General features: G+C 37.9%; 2 protein-coding genes across 2 annotated transcripts; both read left to right on the forward strand.

The window, feature by feature from the left end:
- The first annotated feature begins 1,239 nt into the window (after nucleotides 1-1,239).
- gnb5b (guanine nucleotide binding protein (G protein), beta 5b) lies at nucleotides 1,240-10,575 on the forward strand. The gene is made up of 11 exons (XM_053316489.1): nucleotides 1,240-1,365; nucleotides 2,950-3,061; nucleotides 3,702-3,838; nucleotides 3,999-4,040; nucleotides 5,253-5,329; nucleotides 5,565-5,697; nucleotides 8,501-8,644; nucleotides 8,791-8,882; nucleotides 9,445-9,493; nucleotides 9,954-10,050; nucleotides 10,385-10,575. The coding sequence occupies exons 1-11, from the start codon at nucleotides 1,240-1,242 to the stop codon at nucleotides 10,573-10,575; spliced, it is 1,200 nt and encodes a 399-aa protein (XP_053172464.1).
- A 4,291-nt stretch (nucleotides 10,576-14,866) lies between these two features.
- bcl2l10 (BCL2 like 10) lies at nucleotides 14,867-18,963 on the forward strand. Its single transcript, XM_053320330.1, has 3 exons — nucleotides 14,867-14,923; nucleotides 15,928-16,389; nucleotides 17,843-18,963. The coding sequence occupies exons 1-3, from the start codon at nucleotides 14,891-14,893 to the stop codon at nucleotides 17,963-17,965; spliced, it is 618 nt and encodes a 205-aa protein (XP_053176305.1). The 5' UTR covers nucleotides 14,867-14,890; the 3' UTR covers nucleotides 17,966-18,963.
- The last annotated feature ends 1,711 nt before the right edge of the window (nucleotides 18,964-20,674 follow it).

The raw sequence follows: 20,674 nt of genomic DNA on the forward strand, positions 1-20,674 counted from the left end.
CATTATTAAAAGTTGTAAAGTGGTTTGATGATCATCTGATAACACTGATAAAAAATGAAGCCAGTCTTTACAAAGTATCCATTTAAATTCATATTACACTGAGGAGGAAATGTAATCTACAAGCAGTTGTATTACAGTTGAAGGATCTGTGATTTGTTTAAGGTAACAGTGTAAAGCTAACACTCCAGGTCTTGCAGGTAATGCAGGAACATATGAAGCATGGAGGGAAAAGCAGAGCAGAGTGACAGCTTAAACAATTCACTAAGAAGCTTACTGTTCCCTCTCTGAGTGACAATCCTCTTCACTGGGAAACTCAACTTAGTGCTTCAGGGAGAAATACCTGCCGGACAGAGAATCTCTTGTGAGGTAAGATTTTATTTTTCAGATTTTGTTTTTAATACAGCTGCTATGAGGAAAATATTTAGCAAATAAGATGGTGTATTTCATGTTACACATGTAGCTACACAGTGTTATAACTTGGGATGAATCACTCCTACTTCAAACCTTTAAAATAGAAATACTCAAAACTCATCTACAGTAATTCTGTACATAAAAACTCTGATCATTACCTAAAAACAATTCACTTATTGTGATCATTAGGAGCCTATACTAGTGATGAAAATAAAGACCATTAGTTATAACAAGTTTTTGTGTGAGTATAATGGGAGACATTGAAGGCTCATTTTAAGTTATGTCTTTATAAATGTTCATTATGTGTATTTTTCATAATAAGAGACATTTGTAAAAATCTGAATAAAGTGAAGGAAACTATGCTTACAGTATCAGTCTGTTATGACACTATTGTACCTATAAGTTATATGAATATATGTTTATATTCAGACATTTATAATTAGAACACAAGTTACTGCTTCAAATAAAGATATAATATATGTACAGTAGAATTTAGATGTTTAGGTTTGGAAGTGTTTATCATATCCTGTGTTATATTCTGAGTGTGTATGGATGTTCCCAGAATAGCTGTGCTGCACTCCTATCATCTGGAGCTCAAAGAAGGATCAGGCTGGAGTAGATTACCAACTACTTACTGTATCTGCTATATTGCCACACACACACACATACACACACACATGCCTAGTGGTCACAACCTAGTACTACATTCAAAAGAGCCCCAGTCAAGGCCCCCAAGAAATGTCCACAATGTTGTGTAACCTCTGGAATAAATCTGTGTTTGTTGTTTGTGTGCTTTCCACAGGTGTGTGTGTGTGATCACCTGCAACCATGTGTGACCAGACGTTCGTGGCGGCCACTTTTGGCCCCTGTGACAGCTGCAGCAAAGCCAGTCCTCTAATGAACATCTACATTAAGAATGAGGCCATCAACTACTGCTCCTTCTGTGTGGAGATGGTACGTTTCTGTTTCTCGTGAGGAAACTGCATTATTTCACTGCCATGTCCTCAGTATACGAAACCTTTTAGCACTTTATTTGAATCCATGTATTGTGGATCTATCAAGCCTCTGCAGCTCATTTCTCCGTTTTCTGCTTGATAGGCATGAACCAAATAAATACTTGTTTAATAGTTTGTCTTTAAACATTGGCTACTGAGATGCTTTTAAATGCAGAAAAGAGAGATAAAAGGCATACAAAGTCATTAAAGTCAGCATACTGGTACAAACCCCAACACAAACTGGAAATATCCTTCTTTCAGGTCTCATGCATCTGTATGATAACAACAACAACCTGAGATGTGTCTGCCAAGCTTTCACACACGAGGAGCTTAGTTTGATCACACTTTGTGTTGACACACAAACAGAAAAGGTGCAGATGATACTAATAATGTTGGCTTAGTTTAATTCAAGTGTCCTAGTAAGTAAAGATAGTGAGCAACATCAGGACCCTGAAACTGAAGTACATACATGGAATGAAGCCATTGTTAATCTTGTTATTTACACCTATGCTTTTCCTACTGTGACAAGTAAAAGTGTCTTCCATGAAAAAGGTCTGTCCGCAAATAATTTTCATATTCTTTGTCCAACAAATCTTTCATTTGGTTATCAGTAAGCTGTTTTACCAGAGTTTATCTGCCTTTCAACAGATATAGCAAGAGTTTCTATCATTACTGGACATTCAAACTGAAAACAATACTGAAGGAACTTCAGTGGAGAGTTTTTGTTTTATTTGTCCATTTCAGAGATGTATTCTACATTAGGAAACTGAAACCTTGAACAATTTGCAAGAAAATGTATTAAAACTTCTCATCATATTATCCTGAAATCTGCAACTACAGACTGCATTTTCATATATCACTTGCGTTGAGTGATATCCTTGCAGAAACTGAACTATTGATACATAGGCTTAAATTGTTAATGGAATGGAAAAGGGTTCTTTCAAAATATTTGGTTTATTTATTTGGGTATGTGTCTACCTATTCTCCAATGATCCACAACAATTCGTTTTAATTTCAGACAAAATATTATCAGATTGTGATTATGATATATTCATGAAAACCTGATTCATATTTTTTATTTCAGTGAATTTATCCTTGTCCCACTTTTTAAAAATGTGGTTTGAAATAGGATACAGTCATATACCTACATGCTTAAACTGAGTACATCAAATTTGTAATACCAACAGTTATTCAGGGGTCTTAGTCTTATAATATGGCCTAATATAAATATCTTGCTGAAGTGCAAATTGCAAAAAATATCACACATAGGCTATACTCAAATTCATCATGAAAAGTCAGAGCTAAATGTGAATGTGCACCAGTGTAAATCCTGTCTAAGTGCGTGTAGTGCGCAGTAGTGCAGAGGGAGGAGGAGGAGGAGGAGGCTGAGCAGAGTCAGTGTGATAGCAGAGTTACTAACCCCTGACCACCAACCATCCACCCCGTATCCCCAAATCCTCCCCGTTCTGTCCCGTGTTTCCCGACTCCCTCCCCTCTTTTCTCATTGTGTTCATCTCTTATTGTTGTTGTTTTCCTCTCAAAGATGGCTTGTCAGGGGCTCCAGAAAGGGGAAACCCTGGCATCACTATCGAGAGAGAGCGACAATCTGAAGAAGAAGCTGGAGGAGGAGCGGTCAAAACTCAACGACGTGGAGCGTAAGTGTCCCGAAACACTGAAATCTGTCATCTGTCACTTTTTACTCAAACACCGAGTTGTTAATTTAAAACAAGCTTATAGGTCTGTATAATGTATGGGCGTGGTAATGGTTTTAATTTGAATGATTTAATGAAGTAACTGTGTCTGTGTTGCTGCCAGTGGAGGAATGTAATTAGTCTCCCACATTAAATTAATGACTATTACTTGTTCTATTTTATAATGGAGTATTTCCATGTTCTGATACTTTATACACTCCACTATAATTAGGAGTTAAACATTGTACTCTCTGCTCCTCTAGCCTACATTTATATGACAGCTACTTTAACTTTACAGAATGAGAATTAATTTGCATATAAAATATAAGAAACTGTGATGTGTTGATAATATGATTTTAAAAAACTAGTTCAAATCATCTCCACGACTAACTACATCATGCAATGCTGCTTACATGTTTATACAGTAATATTAATACAATAATAATACATATCTTGTATAATAATATGACAGGCGCATAATCTTGCATAATTAAATTCTTGGCCTTAAACTAGATCTCTGTGTGTGTGTGTGTGTGTGTGTGTGTGTGTGTGTGTGTGTGTGTGTGTGTGTGTGTGTGTGTGTGTGTGTGTCCTGGTACCTCAGTGCACCAGGTGGCTGAGAAGATTGAGGTGTTGAGTGCTCTCAACGTAAAGACCAGACGTGTGCTGAAGGGTCATGGGAACAAGGTGCTGTGTATGGACTGGTGTACAGACAAACGTCGTCTGGTCAGCTCCTCACAGGTAAACATCTGCACTCACATACAGATGTTATACAGTACATAAGCAGGCTACAGTTTAGTGTTATTTATGTCTGACTTTAGAGTTTCTATGTATATGCTATGTGAGCCTATGGCATATGATATGTGTTTGTAGTAATACTGATGTGTTTCTTCTAATGCAGGATGGAAAAGTGATTGTGTGGGATGGATTTACTCTACATAAGGTGAGGAGCTGTCTATGTGGTACTTTTGTGCATATTTTACAGAAGGAGTGAATTCATTTCAGTAATAGATGACAATAAATAAATTAAGGGCTGAAAACCAAAAGCTTTCAATTCTTTTCAACAATAAAATTACTTCCAAAAAGAACATTTGTATAATTTTGTATAATTAAGTTAAATATGAAATGATAAAATATACAAAATGCCTCTTATCAACATGACTTTTGGAGGAGTTCTAATATTTCTTTGTTTCAATGAGCTCAGATAAAGATTGCAGAAATGCGAGGATATGCTGGTGAAGTTGGGTTTCTTTTAAATTTTATTTATAACACACACACTCAAACTCAATATAAGACAATTGAAATGAAGATATCCCTTCATTTCTAATGGTTTCGGTTAATTTCTTAGGAAATCACATTTCATATGTCATGAGGCTCCAATTACTACAATACCCATTAGCTCGGGTGAACAAGGAGATCCATAATCCAAAAATAAAGTGATTCAACATGTTCTACAAAATGTAGTGTCTTTATTATACTGAACATTATCTGTGTGAACAACAGAATTTGAGCTCAATTGGATATTTCTTCCTGCAATGAGATTCAGAGATTAGGAAGTCAATTCAGTCAGTCCAGTCACACAAAACTATCTTTGGACAACATTTTTGGACATCCAGAGTCCTGGTAGCCCGGTATAACCTCACCTCCACCTCCACTCTGTTATGCAAGGTTTTTTTTTTTCTTTGAATGCTCAGATGTTCTCTTCACCACATGTCCTGATGTTGAATGGGTGGCTGGGTCATCCTCTGCTGCCATACTCCTCTGAGAGAGAGGGCGGGACACGACCACATGGAAATGCCCTTAAAAGATTAACTATCCATCTGTCCCCCCTGTAATGACTGTGTGTGTGTGTGTGTGGCTGAGTGCACTTAAATGCCAGTCAGGATTCAGCCTGGTTTAACCGTCGTGACTCTTGATGGAGTAGAAATAACTACACTGAACATAATCCCCATTAAAACTCACCACAGTCAGGTTCACTACAGATGTGTGTGTGTGTGAGAGAGAAAATAGTTGGTTTTATGCTTATTAAGGAGAATGTGTATACGTATATATTTTTACCAATAATAGATTACCACCAACACCATATTCATGTTTTTTTCTCTTTTGTGTGTGTTTGTGTGTCTTTGCATGTGTGTGTGTTTGCTTCATGTTACAGGAGCATGGCGTCTCCATGCCGTGTACATGGGTTATGGCATGTGCTTATGCTCCCTCAGGTTGTGCTATAGCATGTGGGTGAGTACAGAAAATGTCCCCTTGTTATTACATAGATTGAATTAACTGGTATTCTTATCAATAATCCTTCTGGAAATGCAAATTAGTGATTTTCATATCACAAGCTCGCTTATATGAGGTATATGTATATGTATCTCTATCCTGTATCCAACATTATAATTATACACAGTCTATGTATGTACTGTAGGGAACAAGGTGCATTATTTAACATTTGATGTTTCTGTCTCCTCTAAAGTGGACTGGATAACAAGTGCTCAGTGTTCCCGCTGTCAATGGACCCAAATGAGAACCTGGCTGCAAAGAAGAAGACTGTCGCCATGCACACCAACTATATATCAGGATGCACCTTCACCAACTCTGACATGCAGGTGAGCACCAGTGTAATGCCCTTTACATGACACTTTAAAAATGTACATGTATATGACACTTTAAAAATCTATTAGTAAGGATTAAATGTGTTTTTTCTACTTGAACTGATAAAACATGCATTCAGAATACAATTTAAGACACTGTTGTTTTGTTTAAGTTGTAAGATTTGTAGATGAAAGGGTGAATATAGACTTGATTCTGTGGTTTATGGTAGCAATCAAAACCTGATGGGTTTGGTGCTGTGTGGAGTATTAGATAAAGCAGTTGCTTCCTATGGTTTGTTCATATTGCTAAATGTTCAGTGTCTATCCTGCCTGTTTCCCTTGAATACATTTAGTACATTTGCTGACATTGCCACATTTTACTCCATCATGCTCCTTTCTCAGTTGACAGTCAGTGCAGTTGGAGAGGCTTCAGCTGCTAAACCACCAATTTCAATTAAAAACAATCAAGCCTCACTGTCCTGTAAATAAGCAACAAACAAACACCAGGAATGCAATAGATTTAAAACCAGGACCTCTTGTGCCTGAAGTGAGAACCACACATCTAGACCAATAAATCAACTTCCTTAATCCTGAATTAATCCATTTTATAATGAATAGTATTTAAAATCGAAAAAAATATATAATTGAATTTTATAAACATATTTCAAATTCTGTGTTGTAGAATTATGATATTGTCACATCAGTTTTTATTTTTTTGCATAGATGTACTGTACCTCTGTAGGTTCATGAGTCAGCATCAATTAGACTTCTTTGAGGACTCCCCAGCAGGAAAGAACATGAAGGGAACTGAGATATTCTGACTTAAATAATTTACTCCACTCTGCCATGGTAGAGGTGCACAGTGGAATGGGAGGTAACAAGAGGACAGGAAAGAAGAGGAGAGGGGAGATGGAGGGCTGGGCTGAGGAGGGGGAAGAGAGAGATATACGGAAAGGGGGGGGGGTGTCCACTACTCTGGGTGTATTAATAGACACTGAGTGGCTTTTATCAAGGAAAGAGTGGAGCACACTGACCTGAGGGCAGAACATTTAACACATACACACATGCATGTTTTCTTCCTGTCTGTCACTCTCTCTGTCACATGCACACATCTCTCACACATCTCCTCTCTTATACTTTGTCTCAAACACAAAGACACATGCGTGCACATGAGCACACTGTCCATACCATTAAAATAGAGCTTGAAGCAAAAGACTGCGGGTTACATTGGGGGCTGAGAAAGTCTCTTTCTTTCCTTACCACAGTTGTAACAGCAGTAAGTAAGTGTATGAATGAATGGATCATGATTTTAAAGCAGCTTACAGGAGTGTGCAGATGTCATAAAATCTTGTATTGCGTTGTATCTGTGTGTGCATGTGTCCACTGAGTGCATTAGTTTTCAGCCAGTGAGTTTTGACATATAAGATCTGCTGATGCACTGAGATGTGGGTTATGAGTTGTGAGGCTTTCATTTACATGGTGGACCACTGGGCATTTTAATGAACCCCCCTGCAAGTATTTAATATAAGGAGACGAGCAGGTGGTGGTGAGCAAACTGATGCAGAGGCTCTTTGTTAGATCAGTGAAGTTACCATCTGTGTGTGTGTGTCAGTAATTGTGGCTTACTGATAATTGCATTCATGTTGAAACTGGAGCTACCTCTCAGCACAGGCAGGATGTGGTGCGTTTCTGTGCCTGAGGTCATCCAGCAGGAGCTCTCTAATCCACCAGTCAGCAGGGATCCCTGATGCCTGCGTGTGTCTCTAAGTGCCCATAATCTGTTTTCATCAGAGGAACTGCTGACATTTTGTGCGCTTGTTTGTATGTGGATACATGATGCGTAGTGAGAGTCTTCAATGTTTATGGAGAGGTGCTGACCTTTGGTTTTTGTTATTGTGTGTGTGTCTGTGTATGTCATAATGCCACTATATACAGTCATATGATAAAATAGAACTTCACAGCATTTCTCTACAGTGCCTCTCCACACTATTAAAACAGACTTTAGAAAGATAGATGGTCGTGGTGATGATGATGTTTCTTTTAAGCCAATTTGGATGTCAGAATGATCACATGTTGGGAATTTACTGAAATAAACCTTAGACTTTTACTTTCAGATATTATTGCACCAAGATGACATTTCATTGTTTTCCTTTCCAGTTAAAATAAATTAAAAACGAAAGCAAAGCCAGCAGCTAAACCCACACAAGTTTAAAAAAAAGTATGTAAAGCAGCTCTGATTTAATATTCATTATGTAAGGGTTAAGTTAGTTTTCTTGATACAGTCCAATATTTTTTCTACTTTTTTAAGGGAAGGTATAACATGAAATTTCAGTTTACAATTTAGAATTTTTTTCTTATAACCATTTTTCATATTTTTTCTTTCGATGACCACCAACAGTGCCATATAAACCTGAGTCAGCCTAGTTTTACACATGTAGCCCGTTGTGGACATTCCAACAGAATATTTCCTACAGCGTATTTGTCACTGTTGTGCTGAGGTTGCCAATGTTACTTCACAGTTTTTAAGTTCCCACTGAAACTGGTGGCTTGGTATCGTGACATTCCACCTAAAAATACTGCAGTGTTTAATATTGTGACGAAGTCTACCTCATTTGAAGTAAATATGACAAAATATACTGAATATACATGCCTTACTCTTTCAAAAAACTACTTTACAGTAAAATAAGCTTCATGATTTCATATTGTTAATTGTTGGTTTTCCATTGTATGTTTAACATGTGTGGTGTGCGTATGCTCTGTAATGCATGTGTATGGATGCATTTGTCCATGTGTACTTTGTACTGTATGTGTCTGTTAGCTCCTGACCGCCAGTGGCGACGGCACATGTGCCTTGTGGGATGTGGAGAGCGGGCAGCTGTTGCAGAGTTTCCATGGTCACACAGCTGATGTCTTGTCCCTGGACCTCGCCCCATCTGAGACTGGAAACACTTTTGTCTCTGGGGTGAGAGAGAGAGATAATGTGTCTGTGTGTTACTCTGGGTCGGGGGAAAAGCCTGTAACTGATGGTTCTCTTTGGATTCAGTTTTCATAAAACATTAGAAACTACATTTCTACAAAACAGCAACAATAATCCATGTGTTTTATCAGGGCTGTGATATGAAGGCTAACGTGTGGGACATGCGCTCTGGCCAGAACATTCAGTCTTTTGAGAGCCACGACTCCGACATCAACTGTGTAAAGTGAGTTCACTTTTTTTGATAATGACAAATGTCTTGCTGTGTCTTGTTTAGTGAGAAGAAGAATAAATGAACAGAGACCACATAAAAACTGAGAGGAAGAGTAGAATTGATAGACTGTTGACACTGCTACATCTGCTGTTGTTATTACCAATGAAAACCCAAAATTAGTAAATTCCCTCCCAGATAATCACAATGCATAATGACAATTACTCAACATCTCACAGGACAGCTCAGGGACTTTGTTGGTTCTGTAAATTAAGTTTTCAATCTGGTAAAACTTTCTGAGGCCTTGAAGTTGAAACCTTCCAGTTGTCCAAGATTATTTTATTTAAAAAATGATGTGCTTGTTGGGCATGTCAAATCTGAGCTGTTCATGACTGGCTGTTTATTCAATGTAAAAATAAAAAAATAAAAAAGAATAGATGTTTTTATTGCATTGTGAACATTAGTTTGCACTGAGGTGAGACCAAGTTTCAGGCTTGTGATGTGAGTCTGTCTGTCATGTAGAAAATTCACTGGTGCAGAAATATTTCTAACTCCACCTCCCCACATATGTGTTCAGGTACTACCCCAGCGGAGATGCATTTGCATCTGCCTCTGACGACTCCACAGTGAGTTTTATCATGACGTCATATCAATATCATATTAATATGTCATATCAATATGTGTCCTGTGATTCCCAGTGCATGTGTTGAAAAAGTAATATTGATTTATTTGGCTCACTCAACCAATCTTTTCACAATTTGTTGTTTAGGTGAACTCAGAAATCTCAGTGTTTTTTGTTTTTGTAATTATAAAATATAAAATAAAATCTACAGTGGCAGGCTACATCAGTCAGAATAATAATAAATACATACAGATAAAATTCGAGGTTCCTGATATCATTCCTTACTGCATTCATTTGCTCCCATTGGCTATATGTGATATCATGTGTGATATCAAGTGTTGAAAAGCTAAAAAGATTTTTTTTTAAACGCTGACCACATCACTACCACTCACGGACTAAAATTAGATTTTCTATATTTTATATTGTTTGTGTCTGTGTGTTTAATGTTTGTTGGTTTTCCTCAGTGCCGTTTCTATGATCTGAGAGCTGACCGTGAAGTAGCCATCTACCAAAAGGACAGCATCATATTTGGTGCTTCCACTGTGGACTTCTCTCTGAGTGGTAAGAAACTTGTAAAGCACATATATGCAAATTAAATTTTAAGTTGCCTTTTTAAAAGTTTCTATATATCATCCATCTGATTGCCTTTATTGTTATACTTACCATTAATCGATAATGAAGACCCAATGCTGTCATTAAATACTTATTGACCTACTACTACTACCTAAACTACTGAATAAAAATAAAAAGACTTTTAGTCATTCAGTGGAAGTGAAAATTTAAAACACAATTTCAAAAAAATAATTTGTCTTTCTCTACTTCCCCTTATTCCGAAATTCCCCACTTCCTCTTTCCATTAACTGTGTCTCCTCCTCTCCTCCTCTGCCACCCCCAGGTCGCCTGCTTTTCGCTGGTTACAATGACTACACTATAAACGCATGGGATGTTTTAAAGGGAACTCGTGTTTCCATCCTGTTTGGCCATGAGAACCGTATCAGCAGATTGAGGGTGTCACCTGATGGCACAGCGATGTGCTCTGCCTCCTGGGACAACACCTTACGGGTAAGCAAGAGTTTCCCAGAATAGCATGACTTTACCATGGCACTGTTGTCCCTTTTTAATGTTGGTTTCTAACTGGCACATATTAAATCCAAACACTGTCACTGTAAATAAACCATAATAATGCACTTCTGTACTTGTTCCTCTTTGGATGTATAAAAAATTATACATGTATAGTGTATGCACAATATGTGTGTATCAAAAGTTTCGACACACCAAATGAATTTTTTGCAAGTTTGCAGCCTTAACCCACCTGATTCTTCTCCTTCTTCTAATGCAGATTTGGGCCTAGAGTGAAGATGTCACCAGCATTATGTCAAGACTGGAAGTTCTTGTGTGAAATCAACAACACTGCAGGAGAGTTCAGTCTGACAAACACAAAACCTAAAATCTCTCTTCACAATGAACATATATTGTTGTATCATACAGTAACTATAAGATGGGTATTCAGTTTGGATTCACTCATAGTTATTGTTAGCTTGATGATTGATATTGTATTAATGTTTTAGAGTAATAGTTATTGATAAAATGGTGGAAAATCATTGTACAGAGAACCAAAATGACCCATAGAAATAAGCAGCATGTATCTGCTCTGCCATGTAGACTAATTCAATATTACTGAATGTTTTGTAAATGATGTACATTGCTTCACTGTCCCCCGTCCAGAGCCATACTGTAGGTGTACATGCCGCTGTTCTAACTGTTCTGCCACTCTGCCACTCTGCCATAGGTTACAGTATGTCATGATTATCTAAAAGAAGACAACTGTAAATGTAACCGCTAATTCGTCTTATTTAAAAATATATGTAAAAACAACTTAGGTAGAGTCTTTGTGAGAAAAATAAAGAATATTTTAAGTATATGTGTCTTGTCTTCTTGCCAGACAGACTCTCAGGCAGTCATAATCCTCTATGGAAGTCCCAAAGCCTTGTACAAATGAATTAAATGCAAGCTTGAGTACTTCACAGTGAGATGTGAGCAATATTGTCAACGAAAAACTTTAAAATGTTAAGAGACACATAAAACTATTTTTTTCCCTCTAATGCTGAACTCTCACTACTACTCTCTTTTTTTCTGGTAGAGTTTATGGTTCAGAGTTAGATTAGAAACACATGGAGCGACAGTACCCAGAGTGCTTTGGCAGATGGAAAATAGTGAGGTTAACTCCTCCATATTAAAGCAAAAGGGGGACCCTGAGTGAGTCTGAATAGCACTTTTGAAAGTTGACCTAGATTTGGTCCTGATGGCTGAAATTTGCATTTCTTTCCTTCAGTGGAGGGCAGAGATGTAAATAGCCTGAGTGATTTTGTTATTATGGCCTTGTGATTGGTTGAGACTGTCTGAAGCTGCTGTTGTGACAAGCAAGAAAGTGAAAGTATTAGAGCTTTACACTGGAGTTTTGAGATGAGTTTCACTTCCCGTTCTTTTGAACTGACTGCCACCAGGGGGCACTGCACTGAATGAAAAAATGTTTTGTTCCTGACTTGTTGAGGACACTGAAGTAATGTTTTGATATTTTAAAGGAATAATGCAATCAATTCATAATATCACTTTTTTATTTTGGGCTTTTGGATTTGTTATTTATTAACAGAACCTCTAATCACATCATCTGTACATCACAGCCAATGATGTAGTAAACCATGTGGGTGAGTTTTGCATATTTAGATGTACTTTTTCAACCATTTGTTTCCATTCATTTCTTTATGGTATGAAAGTTATATCATCATTTCTCAGTAATGTAGTTTGATTGCAGACTAGTTTTTGAAATGTTTCCACTGCTGTCTTTTATTATATAATTATTAATGCAGACTTTATGTTTGATTTTCATTTCATATAGAAATAAATGGAAACCAATGACTATCTGTAATAGAAGTAAAAATTCATCTGAACCTTAACAGCATGAATTTTAACATGAACATTAAAAACATAAAGAATACATAATCATTTGTAAAGCAGCTGTAGCTTGAAATATACCGGTAGGGTCCTTTAAGTAGGCTTCATCCTCACAGACTAAGTCTTTGTGCACATATGCAAGCCTTCTAAACAGAATGAAAAAGTTACTACTGTATCAATTAAATTGTTCACTACAGGCCTATTGATCCTGGCTTACTTTTAAGGATGGCTAACTCAAATGAAAAAAACACATAATTTCACTAAAATTCAGCTCTTAACAAGATATTTGTCACTAAAAATACAGACAGACTTGTAGGCTTTCAGTTTAACATCTGATTTCTCAAGCATTAAAGCATTTTATGCAGGAGAGTATATTGTATGCCTGTGATTTAACACTGCTGTTTGTTCATTTTATCAGTGTTTGTCCTCAAAGCGTTATTGATCCCAGTCTCTTTATCTGACACATCTTTATTTTTGTAGTCAAAGGTCAGACGTCCTCATCCACATCATCACTTCATATATATCACGACATCCCGTGTGATTAATCATGAGCTGTTTGTTTATGATTACTGCACTGTGGGTGAAAAAACACAATAATCACCTGCAAGGTTTTTTGTGGCTACTATATACAGTGGTGGAAAAAAGTTTTCGGACACCCTTAAAAGTTTACACAATCTCAAATATTATCATGAAATGTTTGTGGAAATATCTTTTTTGTGTTTCAAAAGGTGTGGCTGCATTAGACAGACACAAACAAATACAAATTATATTGTTTTTGTTTATTGTTTACAAGAAAAACTAACAAAACTAAATTCAGTTTCAGTATGTCAATTCTCAACATTGTTGGTATCAAAATCAACAAATAACAGATAATGTGTTTTCAAAACTGAACAAAAAATAAATAAACCATCACATCATCAAATTAATATTTAGCGGCCCTGCTATTAGCACGCAGTAGAGCTCTAATCCTGGCTGGCATGTTCCCCACAAGCCTTTCACACTGTTGAGGGGTAATCTTGTACCATTCTTCTTGAATTACTGTTTTAATTCTCCTAAATTCTTCAGTTTACGCTTTGAAACAGACCTTTTGATAATTAAGATTTGTTTAGTATTTTGGCTGTGACTGTACTAAAAGAAATTGCACTTGAAGAATTAAGAGTGATTCTTAATGCAATATTTCACAAATGCATGGGGTGTCCAAAAACTTTTTTCCACCACTGTAGACTGCTACTATCCTTGTTCCTTTAACATGGATAAAAATAGGAAATATTAACACTTAAAGTATACCCCTGAGACTCCAAGCTTTCATAAAACCCACTTCTAGGTCAAAATTATGATTTCCAACAGCTCATAACAGAAAACATATTATGTCATCAGGAGATCCCTTTTTATTTTAGAAGTTCTTAGGAATACAAAGGGGAAGACACCACAAGGGAATTACCAAAAAATAGAGATGGCAGTTATAGAGGGAGGAAGGTACGGGCGAATAAGAGGAAAGAGGGTTTTACCACATGTTGAGAAAATTCCCAACATTTAACCACCTGCAGCCTGCTATCTAATGCTGTCTACTGTCACTGAATGGATTAGGCTACTAATAGTTTTCACTTCCTCATAAAGTCAACTCACTGAGAGAGAGTAAATTTTGGTCTTGAATGAAACTGTGCATCAGAACAAAGAGTGAAAAACCACAAGTTTCAATGAAAGTCTCCTTTCACGCCCATGTCCTGAAAAAAGCTTTTTTTTTGTAATTCAATCAGCCAATCATACACTTCAAAAACTGTTATGTGTTTACAATGATTGTTTAGGGATATGGACAGAATGGACTTCATCCATAGCTCACAATACCTGTGTAATGTAGACAACAAACTTTCATTACTAATTAATCTGCTGATATTTTGTGAAAATCCCCATCACAACTTGCCAAAGCCTATATTTAAGTATTGTAATTGCTTTTTTATGAGACCCATAATCCAATAATTCTGAGATACCCAGTTTACTATCATAGAAGACAATTAAGAAAAAACTTAAAAAAAAAAAAAACTACACAAAGCATTCACATTTAAGAAGATAGAGCAATTCATTTGGGGATTTTTTTAAAAATGTTTTGCTTTAAAAAAAACATGGATGGTTGCAGATTATTCTGCCCTGTATATAAATTAATAATTAGAATTAATAGCAGAGCTGTTGTATTGGATTGAATTATATTGCACATGTGTAATGAAGAACAGATACAATTCACCCCTTCATGATATGATGACGTTTTATTGTCTAATTCGAGTCAATACGTTTAATGTAGCTTGCCTTGTTGTATTCCGTGACGATATTATGACGGGGGGATTTTTGATGGGTTTTCTATGGGTAGCAGCAGACACATGGAGGAGGGGTTTTACATAAAAGGCCGGTAGAAGGGAAGCGGCGAGTGTACCGAGGTTCTGCTTCCGCCGTCCGTATGTGCAGAGAGCAGTCTGATATCGCTGGGAGGGTAAGCTTTTGTTCCACTTTACGCACGGAAAATGTGTTTGAACTATTTCTGCATGTGTCTGCTTAATAGTGTGTGAGTATAGCAAGGCAGACGTGTTTGTATTATGCTATGAAATGTGTTTTAATGCGGGCGTTGAGCTCTCGTAGTTGAGCTGGTAGTGATCGCAGTGAGTGTGGTCCTTTGTGTCCTCCATTGCTCCGGTGACAGATCCACGGTGAGAAAGATTCACCGGTCCATGTTAAACCGCCTTTATAAACTCGACATTAACGCTCTTCAGTCCTCAGACTTCAGTGATATGTACATGGGGTTGTTATGCTTTTAAATAAGCTGTATTTAAGCTGCAGAGTTATCCGGCTTGTGTTACCGACAGCTAATGTTAAACTCAAGCTGCTTCTTCTCATGCTAATGCTAGCCGCTATTAGATTCAACGCTAACGGTATCTTGATAAAATATTGTCATTTTTTTATACTACAAATATATTACAGAATAATACTACAAAAACACAACCAAGTCTCCACAGCTGGCTTCACACCTTTTTTTAAAAACATGGAAAAATATAAATGGACAGTGTTAATATTTACAATAAAATGACCATTGTAAGGAAGGCTGAAGCTGACTTTGAATTGTGTTACGTCATTTCTTTAATTGCTGATTGGTTAATACTCATTCAATTGGTTAGGCTGAAACATTTAGAGATATTGGAAATTATTGGTCAATTATTAGCTAAAATACTAAACATTCCCTAGCTCCAGCCTGTCAAATATGTCTCATTTTGAATATCTCTGAAGATGCTGATGTTTTCTAGACTATAATTAATTAAGATAGTAATCCTCAGATGCATTTAATAAAAGTACTAATCAGCTGCAGCTGTAAATAGGTTGCTCTTTTGTTTCAGTCCACATACTGTCTTTGTTTTCATAGAATTGGAATTATTTAATCCTCATGTTAACCAAGCTTCACACATTTACTTATGTGAATTAATTTTTTTTTCCCTCCCTTGGTAGAAAATGTGTGGGCTATGGAAAGAGACCCGGGCTCTGGCAGTGGACTACCTGTCCATTTGCTGCACAAGCCCACGTCTAGCCCCTCCACCTCCCAGCGAGTCAGCTGGTGCCATGAGGCATCTGGCCCAGGACATGGAGACGCAGCATCAGGCTCGCTTCCTCTCACTTGCTCAGACCTTCTTGGGGCACTGCGGGCCGGACCCCTGCTCCAGCCTCAGGAAGGTGATGGAGGAGCTAGTGGGTGACGGACACTTGAACTGGGGAAGGGTTGTGTCCCTTTTCACCTTTACGGGGGTGGTGGCCAGACTGCTGCTGGAGCAGAAGGGAATGAAGCCAGGGCTGGACCCTGGGCAGGGGCAGGAAATGGGACAGGTGCCTGGAAGCTGCAGGGGATTGGCAGAAACCATAGCTGACTACCTTGGAGAGGAGAAGAAAGACTGGCTGCTGGAGAATGACGGCTGGGTAAGTGTTAACTACGTGTATGCCCGTATACTGACACTAATACAGAGCTGACTGAGTAAGAAAAGACAAACAGTGGAGATAAGTTTTTATTGTATCAAGGGCACCAAGCCAGTTTTAAATTAAACTGCTATAAAAATTCCGTCCATGCATGACGTAAAAGTGAAAGTGAGTTATAAATCTACCAGTGTCGGAAACCACCTAGTCCGATAGGATCATGTTTACTTCTCTGGTGTAAACGTGGCTGGCAGTACAATCAGAGCTTAGTTTAGATTGAGCCTTTTTTTTTTTTTTTTTTTTACTTTTCTCTTGTTTTTGCTGGAAACACGATCATTCAGATGTGTCATGTGGCTGCTGTGATTATAGGACCTTTATAACAGCATTAGGGAGAGTATGGAGACTGTGCTACAACAAGGTGGACCTCAGTGGTGTAAATTCAGGCTCCTGATTAAACAGTGTTGGGGTTTAGATTATCAGAGTTTTTTGTCATAGCTTTATACCAGCATTCAGCTGGTTTAGCTAAAGGAAATTAAACATGCAAAGACAATTTTAAACCTGCTTGTTGTGGGGTTTTTTTTACTGGAGACACTTAAAGGGATTGTATGATGGACTCAGAAGCCTCACTAAAACAAACTACAGTCTAGTCTATGTCTGCTTTTGTGAATGAGCTCTCCCTGGCCCCCTCCCAAACACCCACGTAAACACACACACATACACACACCCCTCCTTTCTTCTGCTGGCAGCTGGTTTCAACAGACACGTAACCAGCTCAGCCAGATGGACTTTTGTAGCAACAGTCAAAGCCTCAGTGTGTTGAATTTGGCTTTGCCCATATTGAAAGTTAGCGTGGTATGACTAGAAAAACACACAGCTGTAAAGAGGCAGACACCTGGAACAGAGAGCAGGTGCACTCACTGGTCAAACCTGCGACTTCAGTCTGAAAACATGATGGAGAAATGCAGCTGCAGGAGGGGCAGACCTGCACCTGGCTCCCCTGTTTGTATTGTCTTATAAACATTTGCCTGCAGTTTCTGTGTAAGATCTGCGAAAAGTGGCACACCTTTTCTTTCTTTTTTTTATACCTGCAGGTTGACACTTTGACATTATTCATCTTTTATACTTTGAAAAACTGCTGCGTTGTCAGGATGTTTGAAAAGTTGCAGATATCAGCGGCACCCTCGGAGGGTAAAATAGTTTTTTGTGTTAGTTGAGAAACCCAAGACTGTCAATGACTGTGACATATTTTCCAAAATGTTTTGTATAATTGCCACAAGCTGTCAGTTAGGCGACTGATAGTTGAAAGGCATTTTGGTGAACAGTTAACACTCGCTCATTTGTATTCTAAACTTACTGCGGATGCAGGAAAAACTGAAAGTTGCAGAAAAATGTATTCTATTGCAAATAAGCCAAAAAAGTTTCATGCTTGTAAACTTGAACACTTTCTCTTTTTTTGTAGGAGGGGTTCTGTAAGTTCTCTCGCACTGCCAGAGAGGTGAATCAGGACTCATCCTTGAAGACAGCACTGTTTGCTGCTGCTGGAGTCGGTCTTGCTGGACTCACCTTCCTCCTGGTGCGCTAGCTGGCCTCCTACGTCCTGGAATGCGTCCAAGTTCTCATTTCATTTGGCACACTTCAGTAAATATTTGATTCATTATGTCTAACATCAGTGCTGCAAAAAAACAGCTTAATCTGTAGTGAATTCAGGGTTGTGAACTCAAGTTATCAACTGAATGTTTGCACATACTCAGACCCCTCTAAACAGTTTTATGTATGTCACTTTTGGGTATTTCCATAGACTTACATTTTGCCCAAAGCCTAACCATAACCACTGACCCAAAAATCTGCGCTTTACCAATTAGGGACATGGTTTTTGTCCCTAAATGCACAAGCTGTCGCCAGTCAACTGATGTTACGTCTGGTTTATGTCCCTGAAAGCTTAAATCATACACAAACATACAGTAATAACTGACATTTTGTCACTTGCTCCTTAAGATTGTAAAAATGATCTCAATGCCTTCAGAAATTTTGGAGTGAGTGATCAGCTCGCATATCGTAGACATGTATAGAAAAAAGAATAAAGCACAGGTTTCTGCACAGGATCACCTTGCTTTCAGAGTTTGTATTTTCAACTGTGCAGCTAAAGAGAAAAAAACTTGGATTTTCCCACAGCTTTTAGTTATGATTTCTAATATTGTCAGCTGCCTTTACTTCACGTGTTTTATCTGAGTTGTGTATGTGGTAGAACCATTCTAGTGTACAATGTATAAATTAATATATTATATTTATATGAGATTAAACTGCTAACGGTGGCCCTTTTTTAGGCCTCCACAGCCCCGTTTTTTCATTGTTTCTGTCTTATATTCATGTAAAATGTCTGTGATTCACACGGTCACCACGGCTGAATGCAGCAATGTTGACCGGGAAACGGTGCTATGATATGTTGTGAAATGTTATCAATCTACAAACCAGGGACCAATCTGACTTCTGACATATTGCTATTAGAACAAACCGTTGCTTTAGCATTGACACCCCCCCCCCCCGCCCCCCTCCACACAGATCTCCTGAAGCATTATATTTTTACATTGTTTTGGTTCTATTTATTTGTCACTGTTTTTGTAATAAAAAGTTATAACCGTATATACTGCTTGTGATTCTTGTTTTTTTTTTGTGCAGTGATTAACCTGTTTGTCACCTTTACAACTGTCTGCTTTCTCCATAATGTCTACACAGCAGGACACTGTAAGAGGGTATGAATAGTAAATGTCCCTCCCTTCATATGCAGACATGTTTTCATAAATAAGATATGTTCTGCTGTCTGTCTCTGAGCTCCTCTGACCATCACAATGCTCGAGTTACACAAGAAGCTGTAAGTACGGCAGCTTCACAACTGTTCTGTGAAATCATTCCCAGCAGACTGAAGCTGAGAATAATAGGAACAAATCACATTTTATCATAGTCCCCATTGAAACAGTTAGCAGTAGTGAAAAGTGCATTTTTTACACTTCATTTGGGGAATAGACATCCTAGAAACACTTTCAAATTGGTTTCACATTGCTGATAAGTGTCATTGTTAAATCTGACATTTATCAGTGTCTGTGCTGGACGACAAATGTAATGGGAGACATTTTTTTAAATGACCACATATTCTTGCCCTTTCTGTACTGCACTCCAGCTGTGAGGGAAATCGTATAAATATGAAAACTGCTTGTGTGAAACTGGGAAAAGTTAAAATGAGAGTCATAGAAACCATGTTTGTGCATTTGAGTAGCACGTTCCTCTGTGACAGAAAAACAAAGAACATCTGTTCATACTGAAGCATAACCTGCCATCTCTGTCTGGGTATAATCATGCATAGAGTAGTCACAACAACTCCTAGAGGTTGGTATGAAAGAGATAAAAGAGAGTATTCCCCCAACTCTTCAGGGCTCACTCCTCTGCAGCAGCTTTTGTGTATCGAGTGTGAGTGAGCTGTGCAAAGTGTGACAATATAGAGAAATTGTTTCTTTCCCCATTGAAGTCAAGCGCAAGAGGTGAATTGAGGTGAACCGCACAACTAACATACAGTCTACTGGATACAGAGAAGCTTAAGTTGAGTATAATAGTTCTGTAATTGGTGTACGTCTGCTGCTCCTGCTTTTACTGGCCACAAGGCTTTTGATTGACAAAATCAATAGATCAATCAATCCTTATTTATCACAACAAAAGTCATCTCAAAGCACTTTTCACATAGAGCAGATCAAATGATAGCTTGTGTGTAAGTGGATTCTCTAGTTTTTTGTTGCCACCCAGCGTAAGGGCTGAGTTACTCAACTGGATCGGCCTGTTGCGGCGTGTCTGCTTTCATCAGTTTGAAAGAAAAGGCTTGTTTAATCTTATCAGCTTCTGCCCTTTATTTACACAGCATTATCAGCATGCTGTCTACAGAAACGTGTCAACATCAGAGGGAATTTTGTGGTTAAAAATCTGTAGATGTAGCAGATATCCAGTTGATTTGATTAAATCACACTGATGAATCTTCATATAAGCTTTGGATATCTTTTTGTCCCCATCTCTTACATTGAAAGCACATATGAAGGGATATTTTAACAGCCAGTATGAACAGGAGGAATTATTATGACTAAAACCTCTTTCAGTGTTCATATAAGCACCTGACTGTTGTTTTGAGACTAGAAAAATGGTGAACCTGCCCTTTAACATACTATGCATCATGAAAACAAAGAGACTGAGATATTTAAATGACAGAAGAAACTCTCCACTGAGGCCGCTGTGCCAGTTTCTTTCTGACAAA

This window comes from Scomber japonicus, chromosome 1 (assembly GCF_027409825.1).
Source record: "Scomber japonicus isolate fScoJap1 chromosome 1, fScoJap1.pri, whole genome shotgun sequence".
In the NCBI taxonomy this organism is placed as follows: Eukaryota; Metazoa; Chordata; class Actinopteri; order Scombriformes; family Scombridae; genus Scomber; species Scomber japonicus.